General features: G+C 45.3%; 1 protein-coding gene across 1 annotated transcript in view; it reads right to left on the bottom strand.

Moving 5' to 3' along the window:
* Positions 1-21756, bottom strand: part of gpr158a (G protein-coupled receptor 158a) — a 454718-nt gene that overhangs the window by 75316 nt on the left and 357646 nt on the right. The window contains exons 6-7 of the mRNA XM_080211391.1: positions 21368-21477; positions 11317-11555 (exon numbers count right to left, since the gene is read on the bottom strand). Of these exons, the coding sequence (XP_080067517.1) occupies positions 11317-11555; positions 21368-21477 (349 nt within the window). The remainder of the gene's footprint in view (positions 1-11316; positions 11556-21367; positions 21478-21756) is intronic.

Raw genomic sequence — 21756 nt, 5'->3', positions numbered from 1 at the left:
TATAAAATTCTAACTCTATGCAACAGTCCCGAACAACACTTACTTACCAATCTATTGACTTGCAGCTTTCCTGTGAGGCCACTAAGTTATTTTCTCTCACATTCAGCGTATGCTGGACGCTGAAGCTGTGTTTGTCTGCAGGTCACAAACAGGTCCCCATCTCTGTCACTGCTTCTTCTGAATCAGTGAACCCCCATGATGTGACTAATGTGACTCCAGACCCAGAGCAACATTGTTGACTTTGAATTACCCTCTGCAATGGCTCAGCAAGTCACTTAGTTCAAGTGATCAGCAACAAACGCTGGCCTTGCCAGCGATGCAAACATCCCAAGAAAGAATAAATTAAATATATATAAAATAAAGGATACAATTCTACAGGGGTGCAGGGATACACTGGGTGTACATAATTTATTGCAGACAGCAGAGCAGGTTATGAGCACAGTTAGTAAAGCGTGCAGTAGCCTGCGCTTTATTACTAGGGACATGGAGTACAAGAACAAGGAGGTTATGTTAAACTTGTATAAAACACTGGTTCGACCTCAACAGATGTATTGCATTCAGTTCAGGAAGCCACAATTTAGAAAGAATGTGTAGGCATTGGAGTGAGTACAGAAAAGGTTCATGAGAATGGCTCCAGGGATGGGGAGCTTCAGTTACACAGATGAATCGGAAAAGTTGGGACTGGCAGTATGGTGGCACAGTGGTTAGCACTGCTCCTTCACAACACCAGGGACCCGGGTTCGATTCACAGCTTGGGTCACTGTCTGTGGAGTTTTCTCGCTCTCCCCGTGTCTGCGTGAGTTTATCCGGGTGCTCTGGTTTCCTCCCACAGTCTGAAAGACATGCTGGTGAGCTGCATTGATCCGGACTGTGGCATCTAGGGGAATTTCACAGTAACTTCATTTCAGTGTTAATGTAAGCCTTACGTGTGGCTAATAAATAAACTTTTAAGCTTTATTTTCCTTGGAGAAGAGAAAATTGAGAGGAAATTTGATAGAAGATCTCAAACTCATGAAGGGCTGGGACAGAGTAGATTGGGAGAAACTGGAAGGATTGAGATCAAGGTTTGAGGTAATTGACTAAAAAAGCAATGGAAAGATAAGGAGAAACTTTTTTCTCACAGCACGTGGTTAGGGTTTGGAATGTGCTGTCTGAGGGCGTGGCGGAGGCAGGTTCAATCAAGGCATTTAAGAGTGAATTGGATTACTATCTTTAAAGGAAGAATGTGCAGAGTTGTGGGGAGAGATGGGCGAATGGCAGTAGGGGAATTCCCCTTTCAGAGAGCTACTGTAGAGATGATGGGCCAAAACTACCAATTCTATGTTTCTGAGATTTGTGGACCAATTTTAATTGATTCAGATTGACACCAATTAAAATGAAACCACTGACATGACCTCTCCTCTGCATGTTGCAGGTCAAAACTGCAACAGATAAGGCCCTTGGACAGCAAGGTGGCTAGCACTGCTGCCTCACAGCACCAGAGACCCATGTTCAATTCCGGCTTCGGGTCATTGTCTGTGTGGAATTTGCACATTCTCCTCGTGTCTGCATGGGTTTCCTCTGCGTGTTCCGGTTTCCTCCCATCATCCAAAGATGTGTGGGTTAGGTTGATTGGCCATGCTAAATTGCCCCGAGTGTCAGGGACATTAGCGGGGTAAATATGTGGGATTATGGGAATAGGGCCTAGGTGGTATGGTGGTCGGTGCAGACTCGATGGGCCGAATGGCCTCCTTCTGCTCTTTAGGGATTTTATGGATTCTATGATTCTCAACATTGCTTGTGTTTGTGAGGAAGCCACATCTATGATGTATTGATTTGAAAATTGGAATTGCAAATCCAAAATTGTCATTTGGCTTTGAACTCCCCCTAGTGATAATCAACTCACACCACCCTCAATTCAATACACTTTATCCGGATCATCTGTGGATCACAGAAAACTCATTCTCGTGTTTGTTACATGACAATAAGGCAGCTTGAAACGAAACAGCTCCAACAGACCCCTAGTTCTGATTAAAACAAATCACCCACACACAAGCACATGAATCGTTGCTTCAGACAGAGATCAGACGATTGAAATGTTTATTTGGCTCGAGCAGAGAGGAAAACTCAGAATATCCTCATGTATAATGACAGCTGTCGGTGAGATCATGCAGGTAGCGTTCAAATGGCGTTCTTGTGGCTTAGTTGCCAAGGGTTCAGGAAGCCTTGGTTATGCCTGGTAATGGTCATTCCTTGGAAATGACACCTCCCAGCACTGCTTAAATCACTCTGGAGTCTGAATATGATTATGTTGAAAGACTTTGAGAAATGAAAGCAGAATCATTAAACAAGGACATGTTTTGATCTAATGTCTGATTGATGTAAAATGCAAATCTAATTTCACAATAGAAGATTTGTGGCTTTTCTCACAGTCAGTTGGCCAGTAAGCAAACTGATCACATTAGAGAATATTACTGCAGAACATGGTATAAACCAACAAGAACGCCACCTACTAAAAGTGCAACCATTTCTTTGATTTGAAATGATGAACGATTTAGTTTGATGGAGGAAACTGTGGCGTGATTCTCAAAAATCAAAACAGACAGCCATAGAATCATCGAGGTATAAACACAGAAAAAGGCCTTTTGGCCCATTGTGTCTGCGCTGATCAAAGATAAACTGCCTAACTATTCTAGTCCCATTTCCCAGCATTTGGCCTATTGTCTTGTATGCCTTGGGCATCGCAAGTGCACATCGGAATATTTCTTGAGGGTCTCTGCCTACACCATCCTTTCAGGCAGTGAGATCCAGATTCCCACCACCCTCTGGGTGAGAAGATATTTCCTCACATCCCCTGTAACTCAAAATATCCTCATGTATAATGTCAGCTGTCGGTCAGGTCACTCTGGTGGCGTTCAAATAAACTTTTGTGGCTTAGCTGCCAAGGGTTCAGGAAGCCTCCTGCTCCTGGCTTTAAATCTATGACCTCTGGTCATTGATCCCTCCATCAAGGGGAAATGTTTCTTCTTGTCAATTCTATGACCCTCATAATTTTATACATCTCAGTCATTCCACCCCCCTTGGTCTCCTCTGTTCTAAAGAAAACTGTGATGATATTATGCATTTAAGAAATGTAATTATATCATTGTTTTTGTGGAGGCTATGTTTAAGAGCCTCTATTTATAGGGTGCCAACTCATCTGCAGCAGGCAACTCACATGCTGAGAATGCAGAAGAATAATTAATCCTAGATAATGGAGAGTTAGTTTTAATCTGAGCTTCTGAGGATATTAACTTCAGAAGTTCAAGAAGAGAGCATCAATGTCCAAATATTTTTAGTTGCTTCTGCAATGACTTTCCCTCCATCATCAAGTCAGAACTGCAGTCGTTGGCTGGCAATTGCGCAGAAGTTATCACAATTCACAATTCTTGGTAACAAAGCAGCCCAGTTGTCTGAGAAGGAAGGAATATATTTCTGTTGCCTGGGGAGTCCAGGACTTGGACTCGGTGGGGGGGAGGGGGGGTGGGGTGCGTGAGCTGGACTAGCAACTAGAGACAGACATTTGAAGGGTGAAATTAGGAAACAGTTTGACAGATAAAAGATTGGTAGATGCTTGGAACTCTCTTCCGCAAAAATGCCAATTGATACTGGATCAGTTGTTAATATTGACCTGAGGTTAATAGATTTCTGTTAAGTAAAGGTATTAAGGCAAAAGGTGGGACATATGAAATTAGGTCGTAAATTAGCCATGAGTTCGCTGAATGCTGGAACAGGCTCATCTTGTTGAATGACCTACTCCTGTTTCTATGTAAAACAGGATCTGGACAATGGCTTGTACTGAAAAGTGCAAGGTACAAAGAACAAATAAAATTACAGCACAGGAACAGCCCTTTGGCCCTCCAAGCCTCCACTGACCATGCTGCCCGACTGAACTAAAACGCCCTACTCTTCCAGGGACTATATCCCTGTATTCCCATCCTATTCATGTATTTGTCCAGAGGCTCCTTAACAGTGACTTTCATATCTGCTACCACAACCTCTCCCGGTTATCAAGTTCCAGGCACCCACACACTCTGTGTAAGAACTTACCTCATACATCTCTTTTAAACCTTGCCCCTCACACCTTAAACCTATGCCCCTGAGTAATATCCTTTCTGTCAAGGTGACAGGTAATGACAATTCAGAAACAAGAGACAGCTGAGCCACTTCTCCACCACAATGAATTTTAACAGCACTATAGCAACTGACCCTCTACCATCAATGCCTTGATAGATCAACATGGGCCAGAAGCGTAATTGGAGTAGCTTTTGGCTGCAAGAACAGGATAAAGGTTGGCAATCTGAGTACTCCTACTTGTATCTACAACGTTTAAGTCAGGAATATGAAATATATCTTCCTGGAAGGATTCAACATGGTAACAGTAAAGAGGTTTAATAGCCAAGAAGGCAAAGCAGAATCCCAACCACAGGCCTGAACATCAATCCACTTTACCACCACTTGTCTGTGACTATATACGTACCATATTGCCTAGGACTGCAGCAACTCCGTGACATTATCAACATTTCCAAGGGTAATCTACAAATACTGTTACAGGCAATAGATATTTTACATAGTGCCACATGGTGGCACAGTGATTAGCACTTCTGCCTTACAGAGCCATTGGACCCGCGTTCAACTCCAGCCTCAGGTGACTGTCTGTTTGTATGTTTTCCCTATATCTGCATCAGTTTCCTGCGGGTGCTCCAGTTTCCTCTCACACTACAAAGATGTGCAGGTTAGGTGGATTGGCCATGTGAAATTGCCCCTTAGTGTCACAATACATGTAGGTTAGTGGGATTACATGTACAAATACCACACAGACAGGAACCTGGGCTGGAATTGAACCCAGATCCCTGGAGCTGTGAGGCAGCAGTGTCACCGCTCTGCATACCGAATACATTATTCGAGTCATGTTGATTAACTCTTGGAACAATGAAAAATGAAAGACAGAAAGAATAGGGTGAACAGAAATGCTTACAGCCTCTGCCAAATATCATGGTCCATGCACTGCTCAAAGCATTGATGAATCATCTGTGTAATGCGACTGTTCAGAATTGATTAGCATGGCTCCTCAGATTGACTTGGAGTTACGCTCAATTACATTTTGTCGTCAGGTACAAATTTCAGAGAGATTTATTTTTCTGAAGGGTCAGTTGTGGTTGGCTGCCTTTCTCAGGGGGTTGAGGGAGTCCACTTTCGGATAAATTGGGTGTGGCCCATAAAAAGATTAACCATTTTTGGCCAAATTATAATTTCATCTTTAATATATTATTTGGCTGCAATGTTTTTTAACTTACAACCTACTGCTAAATTTAAAATAAGTTTATGTTCATTCAAGTCTAGCAATCTGTCAAAGAGTTTTTGTCAGTGCTACTGAATTTATTGTGCATTTGCAATAGAAATTAGAACCATAGAAACCCCACAGTGCAGAAGAATGCCATTCAGCCCATCGACTCTGCACTGACTCTCCGGGACCAACAACCCCTCCACCCACTGCATCCATCGCCCTTTCCCCATAACCCTGTGCATTTACATAATCCACCTAACATGTATATAATTGGACACTAATGGACAATTTAGCATGGCCAATCTACCTAACCTGCACATCGTAGAATCATAGAACCCTACAGTGCAGAAGGAGGCCATTTGATCCATCGAGTCTGTCCTGACGACAATCCCACCCAAGCCCTATTCCCCCATAACCCCACACATTTACCCTGCTAATTCCCCTGACACTAGGGTCAATTTAGCACGGCCAATCAAACCAACCCACACATCTTCGGAATGTGAAACCGGAGCACCCACAGGAAACCCACACAGACACGGGGAAATAGTGCAAACTCCACACAAACAGTGACTCGAGGCCAGAACTGAATCTAGGTCCCTGGTGCTGTGAGGCAACAGTGCTAACCACTGTGCCACCGTGCCACCATCTTTAAACTGTGGGAGGAAACCGGAGCACTTAGATCTATTTCCTAGAGGAAATAGGGAGAATGTGCAGATTCCACACAATCACCCAAAACCAGAACTGAACCTGGGTCCCTGGCACTATGCAGCATCAAGTTGAATGAGTGCTTTCCCAGGAAATGACAGAATAATTGAAGGATACAATTCAGGAGGAGGTTACTTGGCTCGGCTCACTGGCTGGAATTTTACCATTCTGCTCGCCTTAGGAATCGGTGCGGGAAGGGGTGGACCATGGAAAGAACTGCTGTCCTCGGGATTTTATGGTTTCAGGATGAGCGAGGCTGTAAAATCCCACCCATGGTATCTGTGGCAGGTCTTTGGTAGATATCCAATTAATCTTACTCCTATTCTCAATCGTCAAAATCCTATATATTTTTAAAGTATTTATTCAATACTCTTTGAAAATTACCATTGAACCTGCATCAACTATCAGGCAGTGACTTCCAGATCACAACAATGCGCTGTGCGGAAATATTAATACTGCCTCCGGATTTTTGCCAATCACTGTAAATCTTTGGCCTCTGGTCACAATTTCAGCGACTGAAAATCATTTCTCTTCACTTACTTCTATGAAACCAGTTCATGATTTTGAATAACTTCAACAACAACGTACATTTACGTAGCACATCAAACATAATGAAACATCCGATGGTTCTTCATGGGACCGTTATAAAACAAATAATAACACTGATCCACCTGCGGAGAAGTTAGGTCAGATGAACAAAAGCTTGGTTAAAGCCATAGATGTTAAGGAATGTCTTTGAGTAGGAAAGTGATATTGAGAGGAGGAGAGGTATAGGGGAGGAAGTTTCAGAGCTTGGGGCCTGGCCAACCAAAGACACAGTCACCAATGGGGATGTATAAGAGCGCAGAATTACAGGGGTGCAGATGTTTCAGTGAGTCGTGGGGCTGGATGGGATCCTTCTACAGGGATAGAGTAGCGAGGCCAGAAAAGAATTTGAAAGCAAGGTGCAGATTTTAAAGTCAAGACATTGCTTCAGTGTCGGTCAGTGAGTACAGGGGTGATGGTGGAATGGGACTTGCTGAGAGTTACGATACCACAGCTTTTTGGACGACTTCAAGTTTATAGAGAGCAGAATGTGGGAGATCATCCAGGAGTGCATTGAGGCTAGAGGTAACAAAGACATGAATGAGGGTTTCAGCAGCAGATGAACCAGGACAGAGGTGAAGTCAGGTGATGTTATGGAGGTGGTAATAGGCGGTCTCAGGGATGGCATGAATATGTGGTCAGAAGCTCAACTTTATGATCAAATGTGACACCAAAGTTGCAAAAAGACTGACTTAACCTCAAAGTGTTGCCAGGGGTGGGGAGGAGTTGGCAGCTCAGGAACTGTATCTGGAGTGAGGACTGGAAACAATGTCTTCCCAATATTTAATTCGAGGAAATTTGTGCTCATGAGTGCTGGATGTCTGATAATTGAGCAAAATTGGAGGAATTGAGAGAGATGGTGGTGAAGGAGAGTCGAGTGCCATCAGTGTCCATGTGAAAATGAATGCTGTACCTTCAAATAATGTTGTTAAGAGGGGCAAAGTTAATCCTTGGCAGACATCAAAGGTAGCGATTTTGTAACATCTCTGTCAAATATCCCATCAGCCTTCTCTCCTCAAAAGAGAACAATCTCCAGACTTTCTAAATGAATGAAGTCCCTCATCCCTGATGCTTAACAAGTAAATTTCTTGGGCACTTTCTCCAACACTTTGATGTGTTCCTTAACATGGCCAAAATGGAACAGGTTTGGGGAGGGGTGGGTTGTTTTTACTTCCCTGACCTACAGGGAACAGGTCAGTCAGAGCCTTCGACTGGGGATTCCACCACATTTTGTGGAGTTTTAACTGTGGTTCCTTATGCAGAGTTCAGCCTGAAAGTAAAGCTGGGCCACAGGCCGAGTGGGGAGCTGGTCAGTGAAGGTCACAATAGCAGCTAAATCTACACTGGGGACATGGGCTGGGGGAATGGGGGAGGAGGGAAACTGCAGGCTGAAGGATTGGATCGGAAGCTTTGTAGTGGGAGATGGGGCGCGGGGGGGGAGGTGGGGCGCGGCGGGGGGGGAGGGAGGAGGCAGCGGAGGGTGGGTCGGAGATCAGGCAGAAGCAAATTAATTTCCAATAACCTTTACTATACCTTAGCAAAAGAATAATTTATTTCTCATCTTCCATTGATTGTTAGTATAGATATAGTGTGTATATCCTTCATGTATTTCTTGAGTAAGGTCTATGAGCTTTAAGCAGCCCTTTATATTGTGCACTAACATAACATTAAACTAATTAGGCACCGCAGATCAGTGAGCTGCAAATCACAGCACTAACCTGAAGTGAACCCTTTCTTCACTGTTGGAATTAATACTCATGAGTGAGTTCCAGTGATTCCTATCTTGTTACAAGTCAGTGCGTTCGCTTGATGTTTGAGTCAAAACTTGCAGGCACAGCTCAAATTATCCTGGGGTGAAGGGGCTGCAATTCTGCTGGGGTTCCCTGAGCTTACACTGCAGGTTTGGCAGCTTACGTGGTTTTTCCAGTTTGTAGGATTCCCCAGCTGAGGCTACTTACAGCAGATGAGTGGACAAACACCCAGGGAAATTCATCCCTTATTAAAGTGAAACTGGAACAAGGCTCAAGAAGGAGAAGCATTTTGAAACCTGTGAGCATCAGCTGTTGATGTTCTCTGGACTTTGGAACCCTGACATAAAGACCAAATGGATATTCAAGCCCATCCTTCTGAGCAGCGAGATCAGTAGTGCAATATTCCTGGAGGCATGTAGCCTCCTACCTGGCTGTCCCCAATCTCACTGTCTGGCTTCTCAATGCTGCCAGAGAGCTGGGCGCTCTGGATCCTCGGCAGTCCCAACTGGAGAGGCCTCTGCTGTTGAGGCAGGCTGAGGACTATGAAGGTACCTCAGAGCTATAAAATTACATTCATAATGCAGAGCCGGGAAGGCATTAAGACTTGTGGAATAGAGGGGAAAGTGCTTCCGTAATACTTGTTGGGCAGCTGGGATAGTCTTCCCTTCCTGCGACCCAGTCAAAGGGGCATGGAGCCTGCAGTCCGTGTGAGACAGGCTGCCTCCATTGAGCTGTTAGCCTCACCATGTGATGAGGGGCAATTCTGTTGGTGACCCAATGTCAGTGGGCCTAAAAAACTCCCCTAAGACCTTAAGGCTGAGATTTTCGCCACATTGGAAAAGCTCTCTGTTGTGCTGTGAACAACGCCATACAGCCACAGAATCCCCGCCATGCAGAAGGAGGCCATTCAGCTTACTGAGTCTGCAACAAGTCTATAACTTACCCAGGCCAACCCCTTGCCCTAATCCTGTAACCCTACACATTTACAATGGCCAATCCACCTAATCTGCACATCTTTGGACTGTGGGAGGAAATCGAAGCACCTGAAGGAAACCTACGCAGACACGGGGAGAATGTGCAAACTCCACACAGTCACCCCAAGGCCAGAATCGAACCTGGGTCTCTGGCGCCGTGAGGCAGCCATGCTCACCATTGTGCTGCATTGCTGCCCATAGTGGAAATAGTAGAATTGGCTGAAAATCCTAAATTCAGCTCCTGAACACGCACTTCCTATTTTCAAGGGGGTGGTAGTGCAGTCAGGACACTGTTTGCATATACATGTTTTACAGGGGAAGTTGGCCATTTAAACCATCGGCTGCCTCCACTGAAATGGGATTGTGGTCGGGGAAGTTGGCAGAGAGGGAGTAAGGGAAAAGAGTGGTGGATGGGGGTGGGCATGGGTTGGCATGAGTTGGCACTAAGTGAATGTCGTGACAACAAAGGTTCATGGGGACCTAGGGGGAGTATGAAAGGCCAGGAACGATGTGTAGAGGGGCATAGGTTGCTATGGATTGGGCTTGAGGAGTGCGTGGGGATGAGGGTTGAATAGTTGTTTGTTGTTTTAATCATTTTTTAGAAAGTAAGTTCAACAAAGTAATTCCAGAGCTCAGAGCACCCAGCCAGCCCCTCCTCCTGGCAAACTCCACACTCATTCCTCAGGCAACAGACCCCAATCTCTAATCCAGCCCATGCTCCACAACGGAAGATGGAACTGCTGGCCGCCATTTTTGAAAGATTGGGTTTGTGGAGCCGGGGAATTCTGCACACCTGACCCAGGAATGAGAAACTAGGCCTATGTATCTTAATTGGCTGTCCGCTCCTAAGCTTGGAAGCAGCTGATCCGCATCCTGGCTTGCCACTGGGAAACTTCCTCAGGGGCAGGAATATGGGGGGAGGCGGGAGGCCTCACTTCTATTTTCTTGCCCTGCGCTCACCACCCCCCCAACCCCCATCAGGTTGGGGTAAGTGAGCCCCTGACATTTGGCATTCGGTTAACGGGCCTACTCAGTGAAGCCAAAGCCTAGGCTGGAAACCAAATGAACCCCCTATCCCCTGAATTCTGGCGAAGGATCATCTAGACTCAAAATGTTGACTCGATTCTCTCCTCACGGACGCTGTCAGACCGGGTTGAGATCTTGCAGCATTTTCTGTTTTTGTTTTAAAAGCCCTGTCTTCTTGTCCAAGTGCAAGGACAAATTCAGTTAAAGAGTTTAGTTCATTTAGAGTACGCATCGGGTCGCAGATGGAAGCATTACTATAATAATGGAAATTTGTGCGGTAAAGAGAAATATCATTTAAATGCAATGGAGACTAATGTGATCAAATATCATACATCTCCAGTCAAAGAGTCTCCATTCTATTCTTGATGGATATTTATGATCTTGAGATCACTGCTGAGATCACTGAAAGCTCTGCTGTAGCAAGTAATTTTTAAAATTAAGTAATGAAACTGAATTTCTTATTACTGGGATAATTTCCACCAAAAGGACAAATTTACTGACGCACACACACGTGCATCTGTGCACACATACACATGTGCACACACACAGACACCATACACACACACACAGACACACACATTATACACACACATACATTATACACATACACACACGCACATTATGCACACACTATACACACACACACACACACACACACACTATATGCACACCCACAATTATACGCACACATACACATATACTATACACACACATAATACATATACATACAGATTATATATATTATATATACACACATACACGCTATACACATACACACATAGTACACACACACTATATGCACATACAATTATACACACACACATACAATATACACACACAGACTATATACACAAACACATACACACACACACAGACGAACACAGATACACACACATTATGCACACAAACCAGAGATTAAGTGGTTATACAGCATGCTTTCTGGGTACTTTGTCACCAGGTTCATACCTACCAATGGCCATCATGTAGTCCCAGCGATCCAGCAGACACATATTAAACTTCAGGCCATCTGCAGTTTGTCCCTGGACAATCAGTGAAACATTCCTGTCCAAATTCTCGCACACAGCAGATGTCCACGAGATTAGGAACCAGCAGACTATCAGCAGAATGATTCCCAACATCCTCACCACTCTCCAGCTGGTCATGTAAGGTACGCGTTGTGCAGTTCGAGAAAGGAAAACCTTCAAAACCCTGCAATGCAAGAATGGAGAGAATCAGCACTCATTCTGATCCACATTAGCTCACTTAACAAATCCCATTAGCAGTCAGGTCAGATTCATAAAAGAGGATGAAAATAGTGAAAGAAATCTCTCCACATCAAATCAGCTCAATTTAACTGATTTTACTTTTTCTCCAATTATGTAGCATTCCAGTGTGATTCTGCTCTTTATCCCAAATGAGCCGTGAGTGTACTGCCTCTCTCACAAAAATAAAACAGTTGTCACAATTCATGTTTCCATTTGCCTGAACATGTTGAATTAATTTAATAAAAAGCTTAGCTGCAGGAGTCAGTGCAACATTTTCAATTATGAGCAGAATCTTGTATGTTCCCTCGTGGAGTTTTTCGACTTGGGGGAGAGGCATTTAATTGGGCAGGGGGATGGCAGGTGGGGGGGGACACTCAGACATCTTCCTGCCTCCACTCTGATTCACTCCAGGGTGGGAAGGCCCACCCGGATGGCTATGGTACTGACAGTGACCACCAACTCCCTGGTGGCGCTGCTGATGTGGAGATGCCGGCATTGGATTGGGGTAAATATAGTAAGAAGTCTCACAACACCAGGTGTTGTGAGACTTCTTTTGGCGCTGCTGAGTACAAAAGAGCCACTGGCCTCTGATTGTCAGGCATCTTTCAACAGGCAGGAATTCCACACCTAGGGTCCATGATGCTGGGGGAAGGCCTGTCAAGTGTCTGAGAGCACAGGATTCGTCAGGTCTTCCCCTGTGCTGCCTCTTTTTAGGGTATGCCAGTGGCCAAAACCTCCGACATCATCTGTACACATCTCTGCCCTATGTCTGAGAAAGATGCAGCCAAATTCTCAACCTGAGAAAAGTAGAGGAAGTAATGAAATCAATCAAAGTGAGGCAAATGTGCTCAGAATTCATTTTGTTCGCATATGCAGTAAATTTTCAGTTTCACACCCAAAACACAGTGGTTAGCACTGCTGTCTCACAGCGCCAGGGACCTGGGTTCAGTTCCAGCCCCATGTCACTGTCTGTACGGAGTCTGAACATTCTCCCCCTGTCTGCATGGGTTTCCTCCGGGTGCTCAGGTTCCCTTCCACCGTCTGAAAGATGCGCTGGTTGGGTGCATTGGCCATGCCAAATTCACCCTCGGTGTACCCGAACAGGCGCCAAAGTGTGGCGACCAAGGGATTTTCAAAATAACTTCATTGCAGTGTTAACGTAAGCCTACTTGTGACACAAATAAATAGGAGTCAATTCTTCCAAAAAAAATTTTGAGTGCTGAATTTGTGTAAAAACTGGATTAAATATCGCTGTTTTCTTTTTCAGCGGAAGTTTCAGAAGGAATCCCCCACTGTCTGTGTACAGCAGAGTGAATCAAACCAAAGATCAGTGGGTTAGGCCTATTCCTACTGCGCTGAGGGATAGTGCTGAGTGGGCCACCGCACATGCACCAATCTGTCATAGTGCATATCGGCACACGTGCAGTGGCCCCCACTACTGGCCTCCCGATCGCTGGCGGCTCGATTGCTGGCCAGCCCCACGACCCTCACATCAACGGCCATGCAACACCACCCCCCCCCCACAACAGCCTGATCACTAGACCCCCATACATGCCCGGGCTTGCTTCATTCTAACTCCCCGCAACCCTGATCTCCTCTTACTCCCCTCGACCTCCTGGCAGGCCCCTCCCACAATACCCCCTCAGCTTGCTGACCCACCCCACCCCAATGGCCAGCCCTGATCGCTGGCTTTCCTCTCGCTATCACTCAGGCCAAATGCGGAGTGGCAGCGGGATCTCCCACCCCCACTGGTTGCCCCTCAGGCCCTGCCCTGATCAGATCCTATCCCATTAGGCTCTGCCCCCTTGGCACTGCCCTGTGCCCAGTAGACAATGCCACTTTGCCCCTTTGGCAGCGCCGGGGGCCCAGGCTGGCACTGCCAAGGTTGAAATGCCGGGAGGCAACCCCACTAGCATCTCTGGGGGGGCCTTGATTAACCCCCCCTTCACTCAGCAGGGTAGGGCTGCCAGCAGTAGGGAGCTGTACTGAAGCCTGCTGGAATGAAACACCCCTGGCCAGTGGGGTGGGGTGGGCGGTGGGGGTGGGGGGGGGGGGGGGGGGGGGCGGGGGGGGGCAGGGGGGAGGTGGGGGGAGAGACTAGCAGGCCCGGAGACTTCAGTCCCAGGCCCATTAATGATATTTAAATTGTATGGGAATGCATTTAACAATAATTTATGCAGCTTTTCACCAATTTCAGAGGCCGTGGTGCCCAGTGGGGAGCCCCTGAAATGGCCTCCAAAGGTAGTGCAGTGGGATGGGAAAATTGCACCCCCCCCCAATGATCTTTCCAAAACTTTAAATGTTTCCTGCTCTGTGAATTCCCAATCTCAATCATTCGGCTGTACCGCAGCACAAAGTGGATGCTGACCTTGCAATGGGCAAGGAGAAATCGGAGAACCTTCCATCCCAAGCCGCTTCACTCAGACCAACTTCCCAGAGGCCCAGAATCAATACTGGTGTTTGTTCTCTTGGCCAGTGAGGCTGGAAGGAATGAATAATCAAGCTACTTCCAAAAAAGATCCAAAACCTGAGGCAACCGGGAGTCGCACTGTATTTAAAATCTTCACTAAGTCAGGAAGAAAGATCCAAACGGAAGTCAAACAATTGACTGTGATTAATCCTGACTTTGACGCTCTCTTTATTTCATCAGAGGGGTAGCTTGTACTGTTCAAACAGAGAGCGACTGATAGAATTATACTCCTCCTGGGTGGCACCGTAACACAGTGGTTAGCACTGATGTTTCATAGCTCCAAGGATGTGGGTTCAATTCCAGGCTTGAGGCACTGGCTGTGTGGAGTTTACACATTCTCCCTGTATCTGTGTGGGTTTCCTCCCACAGTCCAAAGATGTGCGGGTTAGGTTAATCGGCCATGCTCAATTGATCCTTAGTGTCCTGGGATGTATCGGTTAGAGGGATTAGTGGGATAAATGTGTGGTGTAGTGGGGGTAAGGCCGAGGTGGGATTGTGGTTGGTGCAGACGCAATGGGCCGAATGGCCTCCCTCTGCATTTTGGGTTTCTATGAACGTCGCACAAGGACGTATAACAGTGTTAAATCCAATTTCACAAAAGATAGCTCCACCGTGCTGAAGATCATTATTCTTGTTTTAATCTGCAGACCCCTTGCCCTGCTGCACCCTGAAAGAATTGCTGTTCGCTCAATTTCTAACCTTGAAAACTATTTTCGAAATCATTGAAAGACAACAACAAATAAATGCTTGCATAGTAAAATGTTAAGCACGGGATCAGCGTGTCACAGTTAAAACATCACGTTTTGGGATGTGCCTAGAGTTAGCTCAGCTAAGTTAGCTTAGCTCAGCTAACTCTGTCTTTTGCATGCAGAACCCTTCAATATCTTCAATAAACAAAGAGAACACTCAGTGTAATGACAGGGCTGTGTGGGAATTGTAACCCTGTTTTATTTTAGCAGCAAATGAAGATAAAAGCAACCATCATGATTCGATTCACTTACATCAAACACTATAGTGTATCATTTGCGCCAATTATACAAAACATGCTATTCACACAACAATGAGTCACCCACACTGACTTAAATCAAATAACTCCCTACAGCCATCCCTCTGGCCAAAGCTCTAACTCAAATCCTGTTGAATAATCAGACTGACTTTGTAGCCCGTGCGGCACATGAATTACTGTGACCCAGGCCCTGATTTTCACTGAGTCCTCACAACGCAAGAGCTTTTTAAAAATGGCGAGATTCCCATCCCTGTTACCAAAGAACAAAGAAAATTACAGCACAGGAATAGGACCTTTGGCCCTCTAAGCCTGCACTGACCACATTGTCCGACTTAACTAAAACCCCTTACCCTTCCGGGACCATATCTCTTCATTCCCATCCTATTCATGTATTTGTCCTCCATACACCTATCTTGGCATCATCCTTTCCCAAGCAGTGACTACTGATACAGAAGTTAACAGCAGAACAGCAAAGGCAAGTTCTGCTTTAGGTAGACTGCGCTCCACTGTATGGGAACGTCAAGGAATCAGCTCAGAACAAAACTGAAAGTCTACAGTGCCATGGTACTCACTACCCTCTTGTATGCCTGCGAAACGTGGACTGTGTATCGAAGGCATGCAAGACAGCTCAATCATTTCCACATGACTTGTCTTCACAAGGTATTACGCCTCAGATGGCAAAATGAAGTACCAGACACTGAAATTCTCTCTAGAGCAAGTCTACCATCGAAAGGACAAGACCCGGTGGGCAGGTCATGTCATCCGTATGCCAGACGAGTGCATACCCAAGCAGCTCCTTTTTGGGGAACTCTCTGCTGGAAGATGCTCGCATGGAGGGCAGAAGAAACATTTCAAAGACACACTCAAGGCCTCCCTGAGGTTGTTTGACATAGACACGATCACCTGGGAAACGCTGGCACAAAACCACCCTACCAGGCCTGCCTCATCCACAAAGGCTGTCAAGCTTATGAAGCAAGGTGTATTGCTGAGGCACAACTTAAGCGCGAGCTGCGCAAGTCCAGAGCCACCAGCACAACAACTACAGTGTCTACACAAGTCTGTCCAATATGTGCCAGGACATTCCATGCCTGAATTGGCCTGATCTGTCATCTTCAGACACACCGCATACAGCCTCAAAATAACTAATGGTGTTGAGGTCTTTATTGATGATGATGGACAAACAACAACATGTATTTGTCCAGATGCCCCTTAAAAGTCACTACCGTATCCGCTTCCACTACCTCCCCCGGCAACAAGTTCCAGGCACCCACCACCCTCTGTGTAAAAATCTTGCCTTGTACATCTTCTTTAAATCTTGCCCCTCACACCTTAAACCTGTGCCCCCTCGGAATTGACTGTTTCACCCTGGGAAAAAGCTTCTGAATATCCACTCTGTCCATGCCCCTCTTAATCTTGTAGACTTCTCTCAGGTTGCCTCAACCTCTGTTGTTCCAGCAGCTTCACCAATTATCACCAGTGCTGAATAAAGATTTGGTTAGTGAACCCATACCCTGAACACCTGATCTGTCCGACTCCATTACTGAGTCGTGCCAGCTCCTCCCACAATCGTGGTTCACAAGCCTCAGAAGAAACATGGGGCAGGGTTTTCCAGCCACGTATGCCTCAAGATTGGGGCCTGAGGTCAACGGACCTTTAAACAATCAGTCAAATTTTCTGTTCCGCCCTCTGTAGAGTGGGGGGTGTTGCTGGGTAAAATGCTCTGTCGGACAGTAGGTACAGACTCGATGAGCTTAATGGCCTCCTTCTGCACTGTAAGGATTCAATGGTTACTTGCTGTACTTTATTTTTTTTTGTTCCATATATAACGATTCTCAGATCTGTGCTGCAGTGTTCTGTAATTTCTCAATTTAAATTATATTGTGTACTTGCATTCTTCCAACTTCACATTTTGTCATATTGCATTCCTTTTGCCAAATTTATCCATACTCCCTTAACCTATCCCTTTGCAGATTTTGGTCTGCATTTTCGTCAGGAAGTTGAGTGCACGGAATCTTTAAAATTGGATCTTTCTATTTTCCTTCCGCTTTGCCGGGTTAGATTAGAAGTTGGGACGGGCGACCCTGAGAGCAGTGAGAGGTCAGGGCCGGACCTGGTGGGGATTGGACATCTTAGGCACAGATTCAAAGGGAGGTCTTCCAAAAGACCCATTCGAAAGGTTGGCTATCGATGGTAAAACGTCCTGATTCTGGAGGAAATATCCCCATCTCGTCAGGCAAGTGTCAAAGCTGGAGATATAGTCCAGTTATTCAATGAAGAAAATGGAGAAAAGGGTTGTTGCAATGACCCAGTCTTGTTCGATCCCAGCTGACATTGAAACATGGTTTGTGGTGGCTCTGTTGGCGATGGTCATAACTTATATATTGCAGTGGAATAGGTGGAGGATGGTAGGAAGGAGGGCAGCTAAGTTTGAAGAAGATAATCCAGATGTTTTGCAGTTGACAGAGTCAGAAGCTTCTGTTAAGTCAAAAAAGGCTGTGTGCCGTGGTTACTGGTGCTGGCTCTCTTCCTGAATTTGCCGTGCAGTAAAGTTCATGGATTGCATTTTACAGGGGAATGGGGATCAAGAGGAAGAGAGATGGTGGTGGTGAGGGCTGCTGGGAATCAGAGCTTCGCTGAGACCCCCAGCATGTTCCCTTTTTCCCAGATGAGGGATATGAGTTTGTGCAGCCGTGCCAGGAGTGTTTCCTTAAAACATCTCCACCCCTTATCCAACATTTAAATCTATTCCGGCTCACTTTAACCCACTCTGATTTCATGCATTTGTAATTGCTTTTATTGAAATTTTAAGTCACCCATTCTGACACAAGATTTTTATTTGCTAACTGAAGGTGAAGTTTCATCATGTTGTGATTATTCTTTCCCACAGGATCCTTTAAGTATGAGGTCATTCATTAATCCTATGTCATTACATATCTAAAATGATCTGTTGTCTCACTGGTGTTACAGAATCTTATTGTGGTATTGAAGATTAGCTCATTAGCTTATCTCCAAAGAGTCATTTACATTTTTAAAAATAGGTGTGAATGTACACCATGGGCCCTATTTTACCATTTTCACTCTAAATGCTGGGTGGACTTGAACCTGGGAGTGTTTCAGATCTGACTTTTAGACACAGTTTCAGGCATCCCAATACACACCCTGCCTGAAAAACTATCAGCAATTCTGAATCGCACTGCCTTTAACTTACTGTCTATTTATTTATTAATGTCACAAGTAGGCTTACATTAACACTGCAGTGACGTTACTGTGAAAATCCCTAGTCACCACACTCTGTGCCTGTTCAGGTACACTGAGGGAGAATTTAGTATGGCCAATGCACCTAATGTGCACATCTTTGGACTGTGGGAGGAAACCGGAGCACCCGGAGAAACCCACACAGATACGGGGAGAATGTGTGGACTCTGCACAGACAGTGACCCAAGCCGGGAATCGAACCTGGGTCCTTGGCACTGTGAGGCAGCAGCATTTAAGAGAATATTCAAAGATAAACCAGGTGATAGTAAGAGCTGATGTGAATGACTGGGCTCTACTTTATGTGCCCTGTAGTAGGTTATTGAAACAATGGCAGAAATCAGTTCAAAGTTTCCTGATTGTAATGGGGTGAAATTGGCTTCAGACGGCAGTGTAAAACAAGCTGCTCATTTTGAGACACAAACACTGATTGAATTTACAGAAGATAACGGGGTCTGACACATTGCTATCACTGAGTTTCCATTGCAGCCTGAGACTAATTTCACCTACTCAGTGTTTACAAAGAGACAACGTAGGATCTTGAAATCTGTTGCATTGTCGTCACGGTTCTTTAATTTCACCAATGAGTAGTTAGTAATCTGAGGTCTATAGTTTGTCAGATTCTTGCTTATTTTTAAAGCTCAGGACAGTACAAGGTAGCATTGCAATGAATTGATTAATATCATAAAGAGGTTGTTGTTCACCAAAAAAAAGATTATTTTGTTAGTGTCACAAGTAGGCTTACATTAACACTGCAATGAAGTTACTGTGAAAATCCCTGAGTCGCCACACTCTCGCACTGTTCGGATACACTGGGGGAGAATTTAGCATGGCCAATGTACCGATCAACACATCTTTCAGACTGTGGGAGGAAACTGGAGCACCCAGAGAAACATACTATTCACATAACAATGAGTCACCTATATTGACTTAAATCAAGTAACTCCCGACTGGACCATCAGGAGGAAACCCATGCAGACATGGGGAGAATGTGCAGAATCCGCACAGACAGTGACCCAAGCCAGGAATCGAACTATGAAGTTGCAATGCTAATCACTGTGCTGCCCTTTATCCAAATATTGGCAGGATTTTTCCTTAAGAGGGTGGGGGAGACAAAAGTTGGGACTGTTGGAAAGAACCCAAACAACAAACATCACCCCCTACGCCCCCATGCATCCCCTCCCCACCTCCGCTCAGCAAGTAGTCAGAGGCCCCGATTCTTCCAAAGGCAGCAAATTGAATAAAGGGTGGGGTTTCCATCCAATTATAGACAGCAGGCAGGCTCTCAAAGCTCGGGGGAGCCAATAAGTGGTGCTCTGGCTTGATAGGAACGTAAGGGAGAGGGCAATTCAAAATAGAGGCACCTTCTCTCAAATCTCATTAAATCTGAATCAAAATGTAGCTTTGGCAGACAGGCCACTCTGGGAGGGTGGGTGGGAGAGGAACTCTAGAGGGTGACCCTGTGGCTGCTCCTGCATCCAGGCAAACAGGGAGGGCCCATTGAAGTTAATGAAAATGAAACTTGGGCAATGCAGTCCAGGCAGCTTCTCCGATTTCTCCTGTTTCACCCTTTTATCTAAAGTCAAAATTACCCACATTGTTCTAACTCCAATAACCCTGCTGCTGGCAGAAGTAGAAGTTAAATTTGTGCTCTGCTTCAGTGGAGGAGAAGGGTGATGAGAAGGCTGATTCCCAGTGTTAGGGCAGTGCTAATAGCCTACCCTGTATCCTGAGACTGTGACCCCTTGCTCTAGACCTCCCCAGCCAGAGAAAACAACATCCCTGCATCCAGTTTGTCCAATCCTGTCAGAAATTTATACATTTCAATTAGATGCTTTCTCATTCTTCTAAAATCCAGTAAATACAGGCTGGCTCAATCTCATACGACAATGAACAAAGCACACTCAAAGCAATTGTCAGTGAACTAACAGCTCGATCTTGTTAAAAACCTGTCTGAAGCTCATGGTAAAAAGTCTGACAACACCAGGTTTAAGTCCAACCGATTTATTTTGGACTTAAACCTGGTGTTGTCTGACTTTTTACAGTGTTTACCCCAGTCCAACGCCGGCATATCCAGATCACGAAGCTCATGGTGTCACTTTGGCCTCAGGTTGTGTTGGTTTAAACGTGATGTCTCACTGTGTTGGGGCCCCTGTCAGCTTCCCCTCTCCCTGAGGACAAGGCTGCAACCTTTCTTGCATCCGGAGTAATGGAACTTCCCATTAACCGGCAGTTTTGTTAACCGACATTCCCAGAGCACGCCAAATAATAAAAATGTTGTAGTATATAGTACTGACTTATTACAAAATCATAGGCATGGCATAAAGACACCTAGAATCATAGAACCCTACAGTGCAGAAAGAGGCCCTTTGGCCCATCGAGTCTGCACCGACCACAATCCCACCCAGGCCCTATCGCCATATCCCTACATATTTTCCCCACTAAACCCTCTAACCTAAGCATCCTAGTACATTAAGGGGCAATTTTAGCATGGCCAATCAACCTAACCTGCACATCTTTGGACTGTGGGAGGAAACCGGAACACCCGGAGGAAACCCACGCAGACACGAGGAGAACGTGTAAACTCCACACAGATAGTGACCCGAGCCGGAAATCGAACCCAAGTTCCTGGAGCTATGAAGCAGCAGTGCTAAGACTGTGCTACCGTGCTGCCCCCAAATTGATTTAGAAGGGTGAATGTTACATTTGCAAACTCCTGGGTGGAGAGCCTCATCTGTAGAAATGCATATTGTGAACTTGCCTACACTTAGCCTATAATTTCCTTAACATTATGGGGAGCAATTTCTCGGGCTGCATGAGGGAAATTTTGCCAAATTTTTCTTCTGGTTGGAAATGTTTGCACCAAGACTACATAAATGGAAAGAGCATATAATGCAGAGCAGCAAACAATCTTTAACAACAGTAATTTTGATGAATTCATTTCTTAACCTGCATACTACTCTGCAAAGCAATACCTGGTACAGAAAGGGCACCTGTGAAGGAGACTGAGAAAATAGGGAGATGATACCTGTACAGCTTGAGAGTTACAGTTCCGTAAACAATCGCAAAGCCAAGCAGACGAACCCATCGAAGAAGGATACATCTGAATATGCTTGGCTCAAAGTAGAGTATAACAACCTGCAGGAAGAAAACAAAGGCAATTATTTCTGCATCAGTTTGGGAGAATGTAACACTTGGTGCGTGCAGCGTCCACTTAAAGGTATTAGTGGGTCGTTAGCATCGGGAAGAATGCAAAGTAAATCTTTCTTGAATCTGATCCCTCTTAACCTCATTCAAAATGTTCCTTGAAGTACTATCTAAACCAATGGTGTCTCTGGGACTACTCATTTCATGCTATTTTGTTTAAAGGGGATATCTTTGAATATTGTTGAATAGAATCATACAATCCCTACAGTG

The sequence above is a fragment of the Carcharhinus amblyrhynchos genome, chromosome 2, assembly GCF_965287045.1.
Source record: "Carcharhinus amblyrhynchos chromosome 2, sCarAmb.v2.hapA, whole genome shotgun sequence".
Classification (NCBI taxonomy): Eukaryota; Metazoa; Chordata; class Chondrichthyes; order Carcharhiniformes; family Carcharhinidae; genus Carcharhinus; species Carcharhinus amblyrhynchos.
This window is presented reverse-complemented; position numbering and strand designations above follow the sequence as displayed.